Consider the following 20459-nt stretch of genomic DNA (forward strand, 5'->3'; position numbering starts at 1 on the left):
ATCTTCTCCTTACCATTGTATAGGGGTCAAAATCTTCCACATACTTCTGGAAGCCCTGAAAATAAATAAATGTTTAATTATATGCAGATCACACACACAAAATCCCACCAAAATTACTAGTGAGAAAACTACTCTAAACTACAAAAGATGGTTAGAACATAACATGGAGAAAGACATGCAGGTAGCTGATATTCCTCCTGACAAAGATATTTTAAAACTTTATTATAGGATGTTAGAGAGACCAGGAGGGTGAGGTAATATTTTTTTGCACACACAGTTGTTACTGGGGAATTTCATCACATGTTGTGATAGGCATGTGTAGGACCATGGATCTTGAAAGGTGTGTTGTGGAGGGTGTTGATCATTGTAGCAGTGCAGATATGTCTGCAGGTTTTGCATCTGTTGTTCTTGCAGGTCTTGTGCCACTTTGAGTTGGTGTGTCTTGGTCTGTGGGGAGCTTGCCTCTGATGATGGCCTCAGAGAAGTTAGGGGCTTGTTTGAAGGCCAGAAGAGGGTGTTCAGGATGGCAATTTGAGTTAGTAAGATTATAGGCCACATTTGGAAGAGGTGATGAAGATAATAGGAATGGCGGGGAGGGGGGGACTGACTCTCAGCACCTCTCAGGATTTGGTCCCATATGGTCAGCATTATGAGTCATTTTCTGCCTCCTTCACTCTCACTGAGTAGTATCCATGATGGGACTGCTCACAGAGTAAGGCACTGCTTGGCCTGACTAAGGGTGGCAGAATCTGGTGCTCTATTATCAACCACAGCGGCTCAGTGTGCATGGGGCTGAGTCCTTTACAAAGCTGCTCCATTCTCTCCTACCATCACCGAAGTCTCTGGGACTATTAGCGGAAACAGGTGTTTGATAATTTTTGGTTTTACTTGCATGATACATTGGTGGGGATGGTGTTAAAATATGGAGGAAGATGCTGTGGGATTGGAGATGGGTCTGGTTCTGGATTTATGTTGGATGTGGTGGTGGAGAGAGAGTTATGTTGAGATGGGTTTATTTTAATTTTTTAGAGGATCCTCTCCCTTTTTAGCTTTCAGACCCAAGCCCATTACCTTAAGCACAGCATTAGGGGGTAGGAAACATGTGTGGGCAGGTGGTTGTTTGTGATTATCTCATCTCAAGAAGGTGAGACATTCTTTGGGGTATCCTGGGAACTGTTGGGTGAGCAGCGTGGGTAGGGGTTTGAGGTTTAAGAAAGTTTGGCATTAATTCTGTTTGGAAGGAGGGGTATCGCTGTATTGATAACTTTTGCAGCTTGGAAAGCCTTGCTTGTGCACCCAACTCTGGCAGCAGCAACACTTCCGTGACCACTTTAAGCTGTCATAATTTGGGGCTATGGAGACTTGGGGACAGAAAGATCAATTGTGGGAGTCTGGGTCCTTCAATCATTGACACGGTAGATGAAGGGATACTAGGCACACGCCAGGGGTGCCAGGCTTAATCAGTCTCATTGGTCTGGCTTGGCCTCTCCATCTACCCTCAGACTCAGTCTCTATTTCACTGAATACAGGTGACAGAGTCTCTTGGCTATCCCAATGTCTAGCTGAAACAAAGGTTTCTCCACCTTTTTTTAACAAGAGGAGCACTATGTTGTGCCCATTGTCTTCTTGGCTGCTCTTAAATGCCCAAGTTGCAACAGTAACCAAAAGTGCTTTTGTCCATCTGAATCTGTCAAAGCAATTGTGATCTTTCCTCTGGGGTGTGGACTTTACCAGAGTCATACAGTCACCCCCAGCGTGAATTACTGCAGTGCACTATGCTCAGGGCTGCATCTGAAGAATACTCCAGACTCAGCTAGTGCGACTGCTCTCTTGTTTAGCAGTGCTTCTCACGCAGATCCCATGGCCAGAGCTGCCCGGGGGCGAGGAAGGGGAAGGCGCGGGCAAGTGGGGCAATTTGCCCTGGGCCCCACAGGGGCCCCCACAAGTATGTCGGAGGTTCCCCTGGCTTCCGTCTTCCCCCATCCCCCGGCACCTCAGCTGGTAAGGGGGCGGGGCTGCGAGCTGCGGCCGAGCGGCAGGAACTCAGGCCCAGCTGGAGACACCACGCTGCTGCAGCGCTGTCCGGGGCCGCTCCTGGATGCGGCACGCTGAGGCTCCAGGAGAGGGGGTAAGCGGCATGGTAAGGGGCCGGAGCCAGGGCCGGGGCCAGGGACCCCCCTGACCCCATCCCCCACAGCCCTGACCCCCAGCTCTGAGGCCAGCCCCTATGAGCCGGACACCCCCCTGACCTCATCTCCCCACAGCCCTGAGCCCAGCCCATGTGAGCCGGGCACCTCCCAACCCAGAGCCCAGCTCCCCACCCAGCCCTGGGCAACAGCAACACCACCCCTAGGCAGCGACAGCCCATTGGCAGCAACCATCATCACCCAGCAACAGCCCATTATGTAATTGCAAATGTATACCTACCATTAAAGCATTTAATGTTTGTAAATAATGTATTTCGTGTATTTTCAAATTCTTACAAATTAATTTTTGAATGTATTTCACTAGTTATTTTTTACATTTCCAAATACATGTTACTATAGTATTGCAACTTTTTTTTATGGAAGGGGCCCCCGAAATTGCTTTGCCCCAGGCCCCCTGAATCCTCTGGGCGGCCTTGCCCATGGCACTAGTGCTTCTCACTCTGCAATTCCAGCACTTGACTCTGCTCCCACTGCTCTAACAGAGTTAGTCCTTCAGACCCTGTCCCTTATTATACCTTTTCCTTGACAGGATGATGCGTAGGGGTTCATCCCCCTTTTGGTGAACGGGCTTTGGGGAGGTCTTGCTATATCTTTTAGTTAACAATTAGCCAGCTCACTCAGTACTAAGCATGTTCAATTAAAATCTTAGGAGATAAAATCCTGACCCCACTGAAGTCAATGGGAGATTTGCCATAGATTTCAATGCAGCTAGGATTTCACCCTTAAAATTGTATTCATGCACCTAGACAGCATGTTAGATACTAGATAAATTAATATTATGATTATATTTTAATTATTGTAAATTTTACAATGAAAATGGAAACCAAACTGGTCCAGGTGAACAACTGATTTTAAATAGTCGATTTATGTATCTGATTTGAGGAGGCAAGGTTGGTCTAGGCAATCATAGTGTTGGAGCAAACACCTTGGAACAAGGAGATCTAATTTGGTCAGAACCACTGCTTCATTATGTAACCAAGGTCAAGTCACTTGACCTTCCATAGTCAAAGGTCAACCTCATGAAAACCAGATGTTGCTCCTGAAGAAAATTTTCTTGGGAAAATATATTTTAAACAACAGCATAAATAAATAGGTAGATTGATACCTTCTAACAAAAAGAGAACACAATCTGGATCCAATAAGCACGCAAATGCCATACATTCTTTGAAATATATTAAATCTTTCCAGGAAAAATGGCACCACAGTCATTCACCATGTATTCAGTGCTCTGAACACTGCACATTCAGGAGAGGGCTAATATTTCAGTCACGTGGCAAAACCAGATGAAAAAGAAACCAAAGGCCCAATCTTGCCCTCAGGTTACAGAAGTGCCTCTCTGGGGAAGAGACTCGTCACCTCTCATGTGACTAGAAGGTAGAGTGAATAAAGCATGGATCTTTTTGGTTCACAGGCAATTCCAAAAAATATTTAAAAAGTTTTGTTTTGGGTCAACTGAAACAGACATTTTTCAAAAATTCTAGGTCAGCTGAAAAGTCAAAAATGCCTCAAGTCAAAACAAAATGCTTCATTCAAAACCAATTTTTTAATTTTCAGAATTTTGGCCAAAAAAAAAAAAAAAAAGAGAGAGAGAGAGAAAAGGAGGAGTAGATTAACAAGATTGCTGGATAAGGAGAAGGCAACCATGGTGCCTTCTTTATAGGCCTGGCGATTGGGGCACTCACCTCAGATGTGGGACACCTGGGTTCAATTCTCCCCCTCCCCCTACACCTGATGTGGAGAAGGGATTTCAGGTTGGGTCTTCCACACCACAGGACTGTGCCCTCAACACTGGGCTATGGGATATTTTGGGATGGACTTTCTCAATCTCTCCTCTTGAAGCTGTTCCACTTTTCAGAAAGAATTAAAGAGTCATTGCAGCATGGAATTGAACTTATGCCTCCCACAGCCTAGGTGAATCCCCCAACTACCAGCCTGTAGAATTATTCTCACTTTCTTTGCCTAGCCCATTGACTATCCACGCTATTCACAGTGGCAATTTATAATCATTCATTCCCACCACTCACATTTGCTGAATCTAATCCTCCTTTCCTTTCATCAAAATGCCTGAAAATCAAAATGAAAAGTTTCACTTCAACATTACTAAGTTGGACTTTTTTTGGTTTGCTCAAAACTATTCTGCAAACTTGATACAAATTGCAAATAGTTGTGATTGACCCAAAACTGCGTTTCTCAGTGAATAAACTATTAGTCCAAAAAAATGCTGCCCAGCTCTACAGGAGGGTAGGTGGTCAAAGTCTGTTCATTTACTAACCATGCAGCCCCACTTTGGGTTCATGGGATTGAATGCATGTAACTGAACAGAATTACTCCAGTAATGCTGTATATTTGGTAGCCCAAACAGCCATTTGCACAGACTTCTAGATGAAGCATAAGGTTAAAAGTTGCAAAGTGGCTAAGCTGATGGGAGTTGGCCACTGAAATCCTATCCTACATATTTAGCAGCAACCAAGCAATTTTAAAAAACAACAAATAAATAAAAACCCCAAAACAACCAGGGAGAACTAAAATGAAGTAAAAATAAATGAGTAGGTTTTCTGAATATGCTAATGTTATACAAGCAGATTATAATATCATTCAGTAGCAATCAGCCCCAGAATCCGACTTCTTGTTGTCTGAGCCCAATCCAGTATTCCTTGCTCATCCAGAACTGTATTTTTACAAGTAGATCTTTGCAACCTTGTAGAGCCCCACTTAAGTCCTTGGTGCTCTGCATGGCTGCACAGGTCCATCCATATGGATCCAATTGCAGGATCTGGGCCAATGTTTCACATGTTACTAATCTGATGATCTGAGAATCTTAAAAACCACAAGGGAAAATATTAATGATTAAAACATGTTCATCCCCAAAGAATAGGCTGTTTAATTCTAATTCATTTTCCATTTTTCTAGTCAATTTCATATCTGGAGAGGAGTAATAAAACAGAAAAGTGCATGCTAAAATCATGGAAAACAATGGCCGGTAGAACATTTTAACCAGAGATTTAATCTTATTTGTCAGTGCATGATTGTCCTGATGGTTATGGACTGAAGGGATTTGTCACATTTCACAGCTATTCAAATTGTTTACTAATTTGACAGCACTTACAAAAACACAGCAGCTCTGAATCAAATGCATACAATCCTAAATCTCCATTTATCTGAGAATATATTATATATAGCGTAAATGTTTCCAACACCAATAACACTGCTCTACAGCCAAAATGCTTCTGAAATAAATGTAGTCAAACTTTACTAATTCTGGGTCACTGAGAACAAAAATGATTCTTAAAATTGTTGATTGGCTCTAGTTTTCAAGATATGCTATTGGTCGGTATATATGACCCTTGACTTGGGAATGGCAGAGGATAAGTGAATTATAAAGGGAAGGGATCTCAATTTAAACCAGAAATATCTAAAATACATCTTTGACTGGATCTATGAATAAATCTATGACTGGGTTTGGACAGTACTTGCTTTTTAGGCAAAACAATGAATGATGCAATCTGAAGCTGGTATTGCATCATACATGATATGAATTGCATCATGTTATTCCTAGAAGTCACGGATGATGCAATCATAACAAAGCTTACATCACTCTGCTGAACAAATTGCCCCATATCAGCTCTAGAAATCATACAGTGTCATGCTTTCTTATTTGTCAGTGTTTGATTTTGCAAAGGGACACATTTCTGTTTAGCCAAAGTGAGCAGAGATGCCTCGTACTTGTGTGAACAGTGCAGATAACTTCTGCTTTGTTTGTGGTGAAGTGACTTTTGCATCACAAAAGTGCAGTATAACCACTATGGTTAAGAAAGCCTATCACCTTTCTTTTGGCTGCAAAATTGGAGATCAGGACAAGAGGTGGGCCCCACACATATGCTGCAACACTTGTGCAACAAATCTTCGCCAGTGGTTGAACAGGAAAAGGAAATCTATGCCTTTTGCAGTGCCAATGATTTGGAGAGAGCCAACAGATCATACCAGAAATTGTTACTTCTGCATGGTGCCTCCAGTTGGGAAAGGTGTGTCAAAGAAGAAAAAGCAGACTGTGCATTATCCAAACATTCCATCAGCTATACGCCCAGTACCCCACGGAGAAGGACTGCCGGTTCCTGATGCACCAGAATCATTCTCACTTGAGTCAGATGAGGAATAGGAAGAGGATGAAACTTCTGGTCCTGAACCATCAATGTCACAGGACCCACATTTTCTCCCATCCTCCTCCTCTGAACCACACCTCATAACACAAGATGAACTGAATGACCTTGTCAGGGATTTGGAACTACTCAAGAGTAAGGCAGAGCTGTTGGGCTCCAGACTACAGCACTGGACTCTCCTGGCAGGTGATGTTAGGGTTTCCATGTTCCGTGACCATCAAAAGGATCTTGTCCCATCCTTCTTCATGGAAGGTGATCTTGTAGCCTGCAACAACATCGATGGTGTGATGGCAGCCCTCAACATCGTTCATGATCCAGATGAGTGGAGACTGTTCATTGATTCATCGAAGACGAGTCTTAAAGCTGTTTTACTGCATAATGGCAATGTTTGCCATCAATTCCAGTTGGTCATGCAGGCCATATGAAGAAAACCTATGACAATATGAAACAACTTTTGAGGTGCATAAACTATGACCGACACCAGTGGCAGCTTTGTGGCGATTTGAAGGTTGTTGCTCTCTTGCTTGGTCTGCAGACTGGATACACAAAGTACTGCTGTTTTCTCTGCGAATGGGATAGTCGTGCAAGAGATTCCAGTACATCAAGAAAGATTGGCCACTCCGACAGTCATTGGAGCCTGGGAGGAAAAGTGTTCAGCATCCACCACTTGTTGAATCAAGGAAGATTTTGTTACCACCCTTACACATCAAGCTGGGTCTGATGAAGAACTTTGTCAAAGCCATTGACAAAACACAAGCAGCTTTCAAGTACCTCCGTGGAAAATTTCCAAGGTTAAGTGAAGCTAAGATAAAGGAAGGTGTCTTTGTTGGTCCTCAGATTCGTGAACTTCTTCGAGATGATGCATTTGACCATGCACTGCGTGGCAAGGAAAAGACGGCATGGAAAGCCTTCCAGTTAGTGGCAATAAATTTTCTCTGAAACAACAAGGCAGACAACTACAGGTTGTTGGTGGAAAACCTCCTCAAGGCATACAAAAGCCTTGGTTGCAACATGTCACTAAAGATAAATTTTTTGCACTCTCATCTAGATTTTTTTCCACCGAACTGCGGAGCAGTGAGTGACGAGCATGGCGAGCGATTTCACCAGGACATTGCAACAATGGAGAAACGCTATCAGGGCAAATGGAGCCCATCAATGCTTGCAGACTATTGCTGGACAGTGACAAGAGATGCTCCATTTAATGAATACAAGAGACAAGCCAAGAAGCGCCGAGTAGACACTGAACAGGACTAAACTATGTACATAATAGTTTTTTGCCTTTTGTTTCATAATACATTTTATTTATATAACCCTTTTGCTGATTTTTAAAGTGTTACATAAACAGGACAGGTGAATTATCATCATGTAAAGCAACCATAAACACATGAAAAGACCTAGGTTTACAATTTATGATTAAAACTCTACTATCTACACAATATACATAGACATAAAATGTAAAAACTTAAATATCTCAAAACAGTAGCCAATCAGTTGTTTTAATTGTCATATTTGAATTCAGCACATCAAAATACATAATAAATAGCACATTTTATCTCTGAAACAGATGACTTCTCAAAAATTGTAGACCAGTGTAATTTTTAGTTTCCTGATGATATCTAGTATATTGCATTGAAACTGGGTTGTTCTCCAAGAAAAACGATCTATAAAACCCTTCACTTTTTAAAAAAGCCCATGTTAAAATAAATGTCATGAAAGGCACAAAACTACTAAAATCAAAGAAAACAGTTATGATTTGCTCTTCACTGCTGGCTCTGAATTCAAGCAATTGCACAGTTCTACTGATGTTCCATAGAACATGTACCAAATCCAACATAACTGGCAATAGTAAAGGTGCTTTGTACACGAACTAGCACATTTAACAGCAAAGAAAAACAACAACAAATTTTCCTCATGTTAAGCAATGACCAGGGATTATTTCATCATGGTGAAATGTGACCAAGCTGTATTACACCATGCAATAGCTTTCCAAGGGAACCTCAACACTTGGTTTATTTGAAACTGGACAGAAGCACTAGAAGTAGTATCATGGGGACCAATTCTGTATTGGAAAAGGGTTGGATTAGATGATTTAACAGATCTTTTCCATCTCCCGTTCCTGTGATTTCAGTTAAAAAACTAGTCAATCAATAAGAATGCTAAACCAGTTAGCTATTTGCTCTGGAAAATAATACACCTATTACAACAGATGGCACAACAAGCAGAATGCAAAACAAAGAGAAACAACCAGCACTGGAATGCCAGACAATTTATTATTTTTTTATATTCTGACCTTGGTTATAGATGCCCAACTACCCTAAAACTAGCAGTGAGTACATGAGTAGCTGAAGAGAGAATTTGTCCTATGGTATCTACTCTCTTCTCATTCTCTATATTTAGTGTCTGTTTAGGCGAACACATGCACACATTGAAAGATTATAAAAAGTAATAGTTTCCATGCATTAGGGCAGTAGTGCATCTTTGGTCTGAAAAGTTGGTCAACAAAAAAGAAGAGAGAAAAAGAAAGGGGTTATCATCTATGAACAGTCAAAACAAAAAAGTACCACACAAACAAAGAGGGAAAGTGTTATTTTACTTGTTTTTTGTTAGATCTAAATGATGAATTGTAAACCACCATCCTTTTAAACATCTCTTGTGGCTGCAAAAAAAAAAAAAAAAAAAAAAGGAAAAAAAAAAAGAAAAGAAAAGTGCCAAAGCAGACATTAATTTTTTCCCTGTATATAAAAATCAACCAACCTATCTAATTTCTATTCATCCTTGTTATTTATAAAGGGCCTGGTTCACTCTGACATTTAGTAGTACTAATTCCATTGAGTACTTTCAATGGGGAGTAATCATGGAGTCAAGTATTACCGAATGTGAGAAGGGGGGGGGGGGGGGAAAGAATCAGGCCCTAGATAATTAATGCACATTTCCATTTCACGAGATTTCTTAAAATAATTTTGTTTATCAGGCTTCATTTCACCCCTAAATTTTCAGAGCGAGATCTGCTCAGTCTATGTTATGCAATTCCCACTCAAGTCAATGGAAACTTTAATGCAAAAAAACTTGGCCAATGTTTTGAAAGTGTACGGATGAATGACAACAGAGTTATTTTAAGATTCCTCTTTCCCATCAGGCTACTCCTCATCTTGCAGGGTGAATTCCACTGAATAACACAGAATTCTTCTAAGGAATGGGTAAGCTGTAAGGATATCAGGATTTGGTCCTGGATGGGGGCATTCTTCAAATGTCTCTGCTTGATAACTTAGTTCAATTTGATTGTGGAATTCTGAGGTCTGTTTTGGAGGAATAGTTCTATTGACTAAGGATCAAATGCTACTCATTTAACTTAAATCAAGAGTCCCATTGACTTGCTTGGGATTATTCACAGGAGCAAGTCAAGCAGATGCTGTTCTTACTCTATTTTGCCTCCATTTGATTGCCTAGCAGCACTTTCAAAGTATTGGTTAGTAACACTTAATTGAGATTTAACCTCCTAATATTTTAGGGTCTATCTGAGTCCAATGTGCACAAAAATGTAAACGCAAATTTTCGTGCTAAATATGTGCCTCTTCATACATTAAAAATTCTCAAACTAGGATGAGGTCTATCTTTCCACATTGGTTTTATCATCAGACCTGTTGTGGTTTTTCAGAGAATCATAGAAATGTAGGACTGTAAGACACCTCAAGAAGTCACTAAGTCCAGCCCCTTGCATTGTGCCAGGACCGAGTAAACCTAGACCATCCCTGACAGATATTTGTCCAACTTTTTATTAAAAGCTTCCAATGATGGGGACTCCATGACCTTGCTTGGAAGCCAATTTCAGAGCTTACCTACTTTATAAAGATTTTCCTAACATCTAACCTAAATCTCCTTGCTGGAGATTAAGCCCATTATTTCTTACCTTACCTTCAGTGGACATGGAGAACAATTGATCACTGTCTTCTTTATAACAGGCCTTAACATTTTGGAAGACTCTTATCGGGTTCCCCCCCCCCCCCAGGCTTCTTTTTTTAAGGCCTCAAATTCCCCGTTTTTTTTAATCTTTCCTCATAAACTTTTATTATTTTTGTCGCTCTCCTCTGGACTCCTTCCAAATTGTCCACATCTTCCCTAAATTGTGGTGCCCAGACTTGGACACAGCACTCCAGCTGGGGCCTCACCAGCATTGAATAGAGTCGGACAATTACCTCAGGTGTCTTATATACAACACTCCTGTTAATACACCCCAGAATCATATTAGCCTTTTTTGCAGCTGCAGCACATTGATGACTCATATTCAGTTTGTGGTTCACTATAACCCCCAGATCCCTTTCAGCAGTACTACCATCTGGACAGTTATTCCCCATATTGTAGCTGTGAATTCGAGTTTTCCTTACTAAGTGAAGTACTTTGCACTTGTTTTTATTGAAATTCATCTTGTTGAATTCAGACCAATTCATTTTGAATTTTAAACCTGCTCTCCAAAGTGCTTGCAACTCCACCTAGCTTGATGTCATCTGCACATTTTATAAGCATACTCTCTACTCCATTATCCAAGTCAATAATGAAAATAGTAGGGTTACCATATGTCCGGATTTTCCCGGACATGTCAGGCTTTTTAGATCTTAAATTGCTGTCCGGGAGGAATTTTTAAATAGCTCAAAATGTCCGGCATTTTGCCGGGCGGGGAGGAAGACGAAGAATCTACGAACGCGGGCAGCAGCAGGGAGCACAAGTCTGGAGCCTCTGGGCTGCCTCAGCTGTTGGGAGGAGGATGGGAAGGGGAAGGGGAGTGGAATTCTTGAGCCCACACTGCCCTGGCTGCAGCCGGCAGGAGCGGAAGCCCCCAGGAGACGCAGGATGAGGAAGCCTGGAGAGCTGCGGTAGGAGTTTGGGGCAGCAGGACGACAGGGCTGCAGGGCAGGGGCACAAGTCCCAATCCCGGGCTGCCTCGGCTGGGGTCAGTTCCCAGCCTGGTTGGAGCCTGGGCTGCCTCAGCGGCTGTTGGGGAGGGGTACGTGGAATTCCTGAGTCCCAGCTGGAGTAGGGGAGGAAGGATGGAAGTCCTTGCTGGAGCTGGGAGAGGTCCCGAGCCCCGGCTGCTGCCGTGACTGGGGGCAGAAGTACCTCCTCATTGATCAGCCCCATCCACTGTGCGGCTGCTAAGGTTGCAAGCACCTTGTCCTACTATTGCCCCAATCCCCAGGTGGACTTTCCATCCCTGGGGGGGCTCCACATCTGGGTTCCCAGGGGCAGAAGCTGCCAGGACCAGGGGATAAATCAAGGCCTGTGTCTGCACAGTGCTTTGCAGATGAAGGCAGCTAGCCACAAGCGAAAGGTTCTGCTTAACTTTGCTGATTTGAACTTAATATAACTGAATATAAAGCAATTTGGGAATAAAGAAGATTGACACCTGCCACCTTATAAAAGCCTTGTGATTTGGAAAACGTGTGTACATGCATAACAAGTAATGACAAAGTTCCTTCTGAGGGTGACTCTTGTTTCCAGTTCTTCAAGACTAATTGTAAGCAGTTGACTACAATCAACATGTAATATGCTGAACTTAGACCAGTGCTGCTTTTGCAAACAGACAGTTTTACAATGCATGTCACATTTTTTTCCAGATGTTAAATTATATTAACTCTGGATTATCATTTTGGTCTTTTTTTCTGTGCAATTTCAAATTGTTTGAGATGCTGGTAAATGATTGAATTATTAGTTATTTCACACACTCCAAACTAAAATGAAATTTCCATGTATACAATTGAATGGAATATCTATATTCACAGTCTTTTTATCCATTACATAATCATGGTCCGGCTGCTTGATGCATGGTCAGGAATTAATATTTATCTGGTAAAAATCAGCTCTCTTATGCACATACTGGCTTGAGAACGTGTATAACATAGCAGTTCTGGGCTGAACGTGTTTTTGATAAAAAATGATCATTAAACAGCTACTGTATCTGATTTAATTGTAATGTTGAAAACAGAGGAACAGGAATCACTATATTATTAATGCAGAATGTTCTGAATATTTTAATAAATGGCAATTATGGATAACATGCAAGCTAATTTTTAGAGTTTAGAATTCATAACACAACCCTGTAATTCAAGAATTTTAAGTGCCGATGTGATTTATTTTTCATCATTAAGGAGGCTTTCTACTGATCTCAATGGGCATTGGATCAGGACCTATCATACTAGTATCACTCATGATATAATAGGCAACACTGCAATAAAACTATACATATAAAATGATGGGGTCTAAATTAGTTGTTACCACTCAAGAAAGATCTTGGAGTCATTGTGGATAGTTCTCTGAAAACATCCACTCAATGTGCAGCGGCAGTCAAAAAAGCAAACAGAATGATGGGAATCATTAAGAAAGGGAGAGATAATAAGACAGAAAATATCATATTGCCTCTATATAAATCCATGGTCTGCCCACAGCTTGAATATTACATGCAGATGTGGTCGCCCCATCTCAAAAAAAGATAAATTGGAATTGGAAAAGGTTCAGAAAAGGGCAGCACAAATGATTAGGGATATGGAATGGCTTCCGTATGAGGAGAGATTAATAAGACTGGGACTTTTCAGCTTGGAAAAGAGACAACTAATGGGGGGATATGATAGAGGTCTATAAAATCATGACGGGTGTGGAGAAAGTAAATAAGGAAGTGTTATTTACTCCTTCTTATAACACAAAAACTAGGGGTCACCAAATGAAATTAATAGGCAGCAGGTTTAAAACAAACAAAAGGAAGTCCCTAATACAACAAAATTCCAGGGACCACTGCAAGTTTTAGCACAAACACTTTTAGTCTAAGATTTTGGTCAGAGCACAATACATCTTTATATACACTGGAAACAGATGTGAAAAAAAATCTACTTGTGTAACACTTAACAGGACAACCACAATACCAATCTACTATCTTTTCCTTGGGAAGGAAAGAATTTGAAATGTGTATAAATCATATAAATTTTGTTTCCTTGTAAAGGCAAAAATTAACATTGACAATCTTGCCACTTATGGCAAATTTGACTTTTTGAATGAATGAATACACAAATGATAAAATCAAAACAATGTATGAAATAAAAATAAAAATATATAACCCCCCCTCTAAACTCCTTGCTGTAAGAAAGAGTGACTATTATTCACAAAGTCACACTCAGACCTTTAACACTTACCATCTGATTATTCAGAACAATGCAACGTGGTTTATGGTTAGGAGAACACAAGGACAAACTTTGACCCTTTAAAGACAATTCAACAAGAAAAATTCCTACAACTTTACCGCACTCAGAGAAGAATATTAGAAAAGGCTTACCAGGGCCTCCGGTTTGATTGTTGGCCTGACCATAAAATTAGGATCAGGTTGCAGCATGACTGGCTTAGAGACTATAGGTACCACTGGCTGACGCTGGGTAGGTGGGCTTGGAGCAAATTGCTATCGGGGTTCAATTTAAGAAAATTAAAGATAATGCAATTTGTGCAAACCAATCATATTGCAGTGGCACCACAATATACATCACTTCATTGCTATGAACTTATTGCCACTAGTATAACAAATTGCTGTCAGAAGTATTTTATTAACTGATCTACAATGACAATAAGACAAAACATAATGTAATTCCTGGTAGATCTAAATAATGGCTTCTCTTCCTTAAACCATTACTTCAGAGGGATGATGGAAAATTTTATCCCTGCATTTGGCACTTATCCAATAGAGGCAGTGAACTGATTTAAGAGCTAAAGAAGTAATGCTAAAACAATGAATGTAATGAGACAGTGAACCTGAATTGGAATTGTGATAGTTAAAGATATATGGCAGTCAGGTGGCTAAACTGATCTTCTAAAGTGAAATTCACCAGGCCTGTAATTTATTATTATTATTATTCCATTAGAAACATATTAAAAATCACTCATCTTGGGCTAAGATCAAGAGTTAGTCACAGTAATTAGTCCCTTTACTCTATGAAATACAGTAGATACTCTGAGGCATTTCAGAGTTAATCATCTGACATGTACAAATTAGGTGCCTGATCCTACACTCCTTACTCAGGCAAAATTCCCACTGACGTCAATGAGAGTCTTGTCTGATTAAAGAGTTCAGGACTGAGCCCTATGGGTTTAGATTCTGACTCAGCTCCAGCAACTCCGGTTGACATTTCTCATAGGAAACATGATGTATTCCAGATATCATGCATGTAGTACAAGCTGTTACTATGGAAATGATTGGAATAATTTCCAGTAAATTGGTTACACAATCCCATTTTTACAGCAAAAAGGAGTATGTTTTAGAATTTAGAGAAAAGTTTTGGAGCCAGGTCTTTGAAAGTCACCAGGGAATTCCCTGGAGTAGTGTAATGTTCCTAGCGATCAACTCTCTGAAGTTACTCTGGATCAGGATAATATCTCCAGGAGTCTCACTTACTTCCAGAAACCTGGCTCTACAGAGTGGCCTAGTGGAAGAAACTCAGATCTGGACAGTCTTGAATCAAAACCAATATGAGCTGTTTTCAGCCAAATGGGTGTTCTGAAAAATAGCTCTCTATCACACTCGCTTAGGAATATGAGTAGCTGTATGAACCATCACTATTTTGGAGGGACCAAAGTGAATTTCTTTTTCCTTTATTCATCCTTTCTTTGACAAACTAGTGATGTTTTCACATTTGAAGACATTAAGGGGATATGAAGAGATACTGGTCTGATACCTGGAAGTTGCTTATCACTGATAGACCTTTCCCAAACACAGGAATCTTGGAATATCTCTGGTGCTAGCTTACAGACTCTTAAAATGACTTTAAAATATTCGCTATGCAAGTCCCCTTCACATCTTCAAAAATGTCCATTTTTTACAGCTTACCAGGAAATGAGTCTGAAGTTTTAGATTAGTTATCATGGGGTAATAACTACCTGAGGACTTTTAAACCAATAATGAACTTCCCCATTATCCATTTCAGGCTTAAGTGTTGCCTGAGCCTTGTGCTGGCCCTCTGCACAGGAGTGAATGTCATCCTTTGTGAGAAAATGAACAGTATTTATCAATGTCTTTCCCATAACAACAATGACAGCTGTACTGAACTTTGTGAAACAGTCTAATCCAGTGTTGGGCAACCTGCCCATCAGGGTCATCCGCTGGCAGGCTACCAGACAGTTCAGGAACGGCGAACCACGGCCACTGGGAGCTACTGGCGGCTGTGCAAATGTAAACAAACTGTCTGGCGGCCCGCCAGCGGATTACCCTGATGGGCTGTGTGCGGCTCATGGACCAGAGGTTGCCCACCACTGGTCTAATCTAATAGCCATAGTATAGAGAAACTATTTTCCAATCAAATAAGTTCCTGATATCCATTAAATTATGATCGCTGTTAAATTCAATTTCCTATGTTTACAAAATACTATAGTTTCATATGTGGTTTCTTTCTTTAAAGGCACACTTTCCTGAAGTGTCTTTTTTTAGTTTGTTCTTATTCTACACACAGGCGACAAATCTAGCCCTGGCCAATGCAGCATTGGGAAATGGGGATGTAGACTGGTACATTCCCTATCAGACGGGTGGGATTGACAAAAGGTGGAATGGCCATCTCAAGAAGGAGGTAAAAATTACCACTTCTCTATACAAGGAACCATGTGTATCCAAACATCTGCCAGCTGGCACATGCTGCTGTGGGTGGCATATGCATTAGCCCACCTAGTGGACAAGATACACCCATAACCCTCAGATCAGCTGTGACTTATGAGGAGAGGCTGAGAGAACTGGGATTGTTTAGTCTCCAGAAGAGAAGAATGAGGGGGGATTTGATAGCAGCCTTCAACTACCTGAAGGGGGGTTCCAAAGAGGATGGAGCTCGGCTGTTCTCAGTGGTGGCAGATGACAGAACAAGGAGCAATGGTCTCAAGTTGCAGTGGGGGAGGTCCAGGTTGGATATCAGGAAAAACTATTTCACTAGGAGGGTGGTGAAACACTGGAATGCGTTACCTAGGGAGGTGGTGGAGTCTCCTTCCTTGGAGGTTTTTAAGGCCCGGCTTGACAAAGCCCTGGCTGGGATGATTTAGCTGGGAATTGGTCCTGCTTTGAGCAGGGGGTTGGACTAGATGACCTCTTGAGGTCCCTTCCAACTCTGATATTCTATGATTCTATGATTCTATGATCATGCTTCCTGCAGATGTATTATAAAGGCCAATGCATCAGCTTGGTCTTCTCCCATCTCCCTCCTGTGCATAAAAGAGGGATCCTGTCCTGCTGTCCCACAGGAAGGTGAAAAGGTTCTCCATCGTCTTTTTCCGTTCTACACATTCTCCACACCAGTGCTATACAGTGCCTGGGTAAGCCAATAACAACCTTTAAGAAATGAACCCCAAAGACTTTTCCCTATATGCCAGTCTATCAAACTGGACACACACTTTTTCAAGTGTTATTTGCTAGATGCAGTGTATATGTTTGTATTGCATCATGAAACATAAACGGGGAATCAACAGACCCATGTTATGGTAGCAGTTTGTGAATTTATTATAGGAAGAAATTTAAAAATAGCTTCCACTAACATAATACTTGGATTCTACTGGAAATTGGGGGTTACACCCTTTCTTAGCACACATATCTCTTCTAATATGACCCAATGTCTACATATACTTTCAGTAAAACAATCGAAGATTGGTTATATTGGGCTATATTTTTCAGCTGTGACGCTATCCCAAACTGCATTTAAAGTACATAGAATTGTAACTATGTTGTGTGTCTCCCTGACAAACACAAATACACAGTACACAGAAAAAATATTGTACATGCAACATGCATGCTTCAAGATTATATTTCTGAGACTGTTGAAATGTGAAGATTCATTGTTAAGAAAGTATCAGAGGGGTAGCCGTGTTAGTCTGAATCTGTAAAAAGCAACAGAGGGTCCTGTGGCACCTTTAAGACTAACAGAATATATACTTCTGTTAGTCTTAAAGGTGCCACAGGACCCTCTATTGTTGAGAAAGTCTTTTATACTCTTAGAGCTTTGCACTGCTAATTGGTACATGGAGGGTGATATTACCAGGTATCTTGTAAATGCAATGACTGTCTTACACACTGGAATCCAAAGATATGATGGTCATTTTTCAAGGGGGGAAATCATCCCCTTTTTAAATTCCTTGACACTAGCATTACATTGAAAGTTCATAAAAAAGTTTATGACATACCAGTGGATTGCTTGATGCAGATGATATTTTGCCAACATGAGAAGTGTTTCGTAAACCCTAAACAATAATAGCTTCATTACTGCACATCTACTAATCATATTTATGATGCTCAAATCAATTCATGCCACATGTATGAACAGTTCATAGCCAATAATATTTGACAGGTAATTTCACTCCTTCAGCACTGGCAAGCACCTGGCAGAACTTGCAATTAAATGGCCACGGTGAAGAAAATTATTGATGCTAAAAAGATTTAGAAACCTATAACATTAGGAAAGGATGTTTATGAGACCAGAATAATAAATCTTTGTTTACTTCAACTTTGGCTGGTCTAACAACAGGGTCTCGTATTTAAAATCAGATAGATTTATTCAGTTGATTGGGAGTAACCGAGTCAGTTAATGTTTTCAGAGGATGAGATACAAGGAAGGAAACCAGTTACTTCTTTGGGAACATCAAAAGTTAGTTTATATTATTTGGGCGAAACACAAAGCTATTTAAGAAGGAAACAGGCACACCAGGCCAGATTCTGAACTCAGCTGGACCAAACCCAAGGTCCATGTGTTCCACTGTCATGTCTCTGACAGTGTCTAGTATCAGACATGTAAGAGGAAGGTGTAAAAAACCCCACAATAGGCAGAGTGGGATAATCTACCTGTCTTTAGTAATTGAGCTATACAGCTAGGCCAGATTCTGATGTGAAACCCCACTGAAGACAAAACAATGGGTTTATATGCATATAATAGAGTAAGATTGGCCCAATATTAATATTTTATTGATTAAGAGCTAAAATCTCCTCTCAGATCTACCCTTTATTGAGTTTGGTGGCAGCTGGTGGGTGCTTAGAACTTTTGAAGATTAGGTCACTTATTTAGCTGCCTAATGTGGATTAGAAACCACCCAGGGCCTTCACCCCCAGAATATTTATTGGGTTACGACAGGCTATAAACATTTATAAATGGCTCTTGAGCCCAAAAAGGTTGAGAACCACATTTAGAAAACCCATCTTCCATAAAAAGATGTAGCAGTTGTTCTAATTCCAGAGAAACTAAAATGTTCTTGAAATGTGATTATAAACTGTGTTTATGGAGTCCCCTCAATAATCAGACTATGTTTATAACAAAACAAAGATTCATAATTCACTCTTCTAAAACTATCCTTTAAATAGAAATAATCTGCACATTTTCACAGAGAACTAAGAAGTCATTTCAATCCTTTGCCCATTTGTCCTTCCCCTGTTCAGCTGCAATACCCACAACACAGTCATTATTATTCCAAATGATCTTGCAGAAAACCACAGCACACAATGCAGTGAATCCATGCAGAAAAACATGCAGAAAAACTACCACAAAGGGTCCCAGCTGAACTGTTTGAAACTAGTATAAAATATCTGCAGAAAGATCTTTTATTACAAAGATTTGAGTGTGTGCCTGATGTTATAGTCCTTAGTAAAGAAAAGTACTCGTATAATGAAGTCACAGAAATATTTTCCCCTGAGTAATGGGATTTAATATATGATTTTTTTTAAATATTCAGTGTAGACCCTCTTTTTGAATAAACCTAGTGAGTTTGTAATAAGGGACAATCAGAGTATTTCCCCAGAAAACTAACTACTAAAATGACAAACCCTCAGATTTGTAGTAAGAATGTTTAGCCTTGTTCCCATCAAAGGATTACTATTGGTGCTAAAAGTTTCTGAGCATGTGACTTCAACCTAATGGTTCTCTGTCCAATATTTTTCCTGAGTAAAACAATTCAGGGTCATATTTAAACCATATTAGCTGAATACTAATATTCTACTTTATAGATACTTTATATCTCATTCAACTACAAAATAATCTACTTTTTGTTTTTCTGTGCAGATATAGTTAAATAGGTCACATGATTTCTTTGTATTTAAAATATGATGGGCTATCGTTAATAATGGTCAAGCACAAAAGATGCTATTAACTAATGCATTCTGCAAAAGATATTTGCATGCAGAAGATCTGGAATATTATGCAGAACAAACACACAAATATTCTCCACCTGCTATTTGTACACATCACTAATGAGAATGATGTATATGCAATGAGAGGAGAATATAATTAAATTATACCTTTGGACTTGATAAGTAGGTCTTTTCATTATTCTGAGAGCTAATGGGTCCAAACGTAGATCTTCCTCTGTAATTTTTTGCTTCCCATCCATTCAAGGACTCTGTAGGGCCAGAAGAATGGTAACTCTGGTTTCCCATTCTTTCTTCTAACAGGGTGTGTGATACACAGAGAGATCCAGTGAGTTGACTGGGTAAGAAGGAAGGGGGAGGAGGTGGGGGAGAATGCATCCCAGTGGATGATGATAAAGTCACCCGTGAAGCTGCAGAAGGTGAAGGGGCTGCACTTCTTGAAGATGGGACATTTGGTGAAGAAAGTGGATGAGCTGCTGATGTTGCAGAAGTTGTGTGAGGTGTTGGAGGGAGAGGTGCTATGCGTTTTGTAGGCTTGTCAACTTCATCCAGGTTAATATCATCAAGGTCTGTGGTGTGAAGCTGCAGACCACCTGCAAACCTCCGCACTGATGTAGCAGAAGCAGAAGTATGTCCACTTGTCAGCTGGTGTAATGACAACAGAGATCTGCCTTAACCGTGCACTTGCCTATAATGGACCTGAACAAACTAAAGGCAAGTAGTAGGACACCATAAGCTATAATTAACTCAGTACTGTAAGGTCCTGGGTTCTTATTAAAAAAACCTGTACACAACTTTTTCCTGAAGCCTTTTTGTGTACAAAGAGCACTTACCCCAGTTTAAAAAAATACAGTTAATAGAAATACAGTACATAATTGCTGTGCTGGGGAAATAAAAAGAGCAGACACAAAAAGCAAAACAAACAGGAAAAAAAATGCTCATTGCAAAAGTGGCTGATGTAAGAGGAGA

At 40.5% G+C, this 20459-nt stretch overlaps 1 protein-coding gene across 2 annotated transcripts in view; it reads right to left on the reverse strand.

Annotated features, from left to right (window-relative positions):
- The window catches only part of USH1C (USH1 protein network component harmonin), a 112645-nt gene that overhangs the window by 12623 nt on the left and 79563 nt on the right, over positions 1–20459 (reverse strand). For both annotated transcript variants that reach the window (XM_034770196.1, XM_034770194.1), the window contains exon 16: positions 14–55. In XM_034770196.1, the coding sequence (XP_034626087.1) occupies positions 14–55 (42 nt within the window). The remainder of the gene's footprint in view (positions 1–13; positions 56–20459) is intronic.

The sequence above is a fragment of the Trachemys scripta genome, chromosome 4 (genome assembly GCF_013100865.1).
Source record: "Trachemys scripta elegans isolate TJP31775 chromosome 4, CAS_Tse_1.0, whole genome shotgun sequence".
Taxonomy (NCBI): Eukaryota; Metazoa; Chordata; order Testudines; family Emydidae; genus Trachemys; species Trachemys scripta.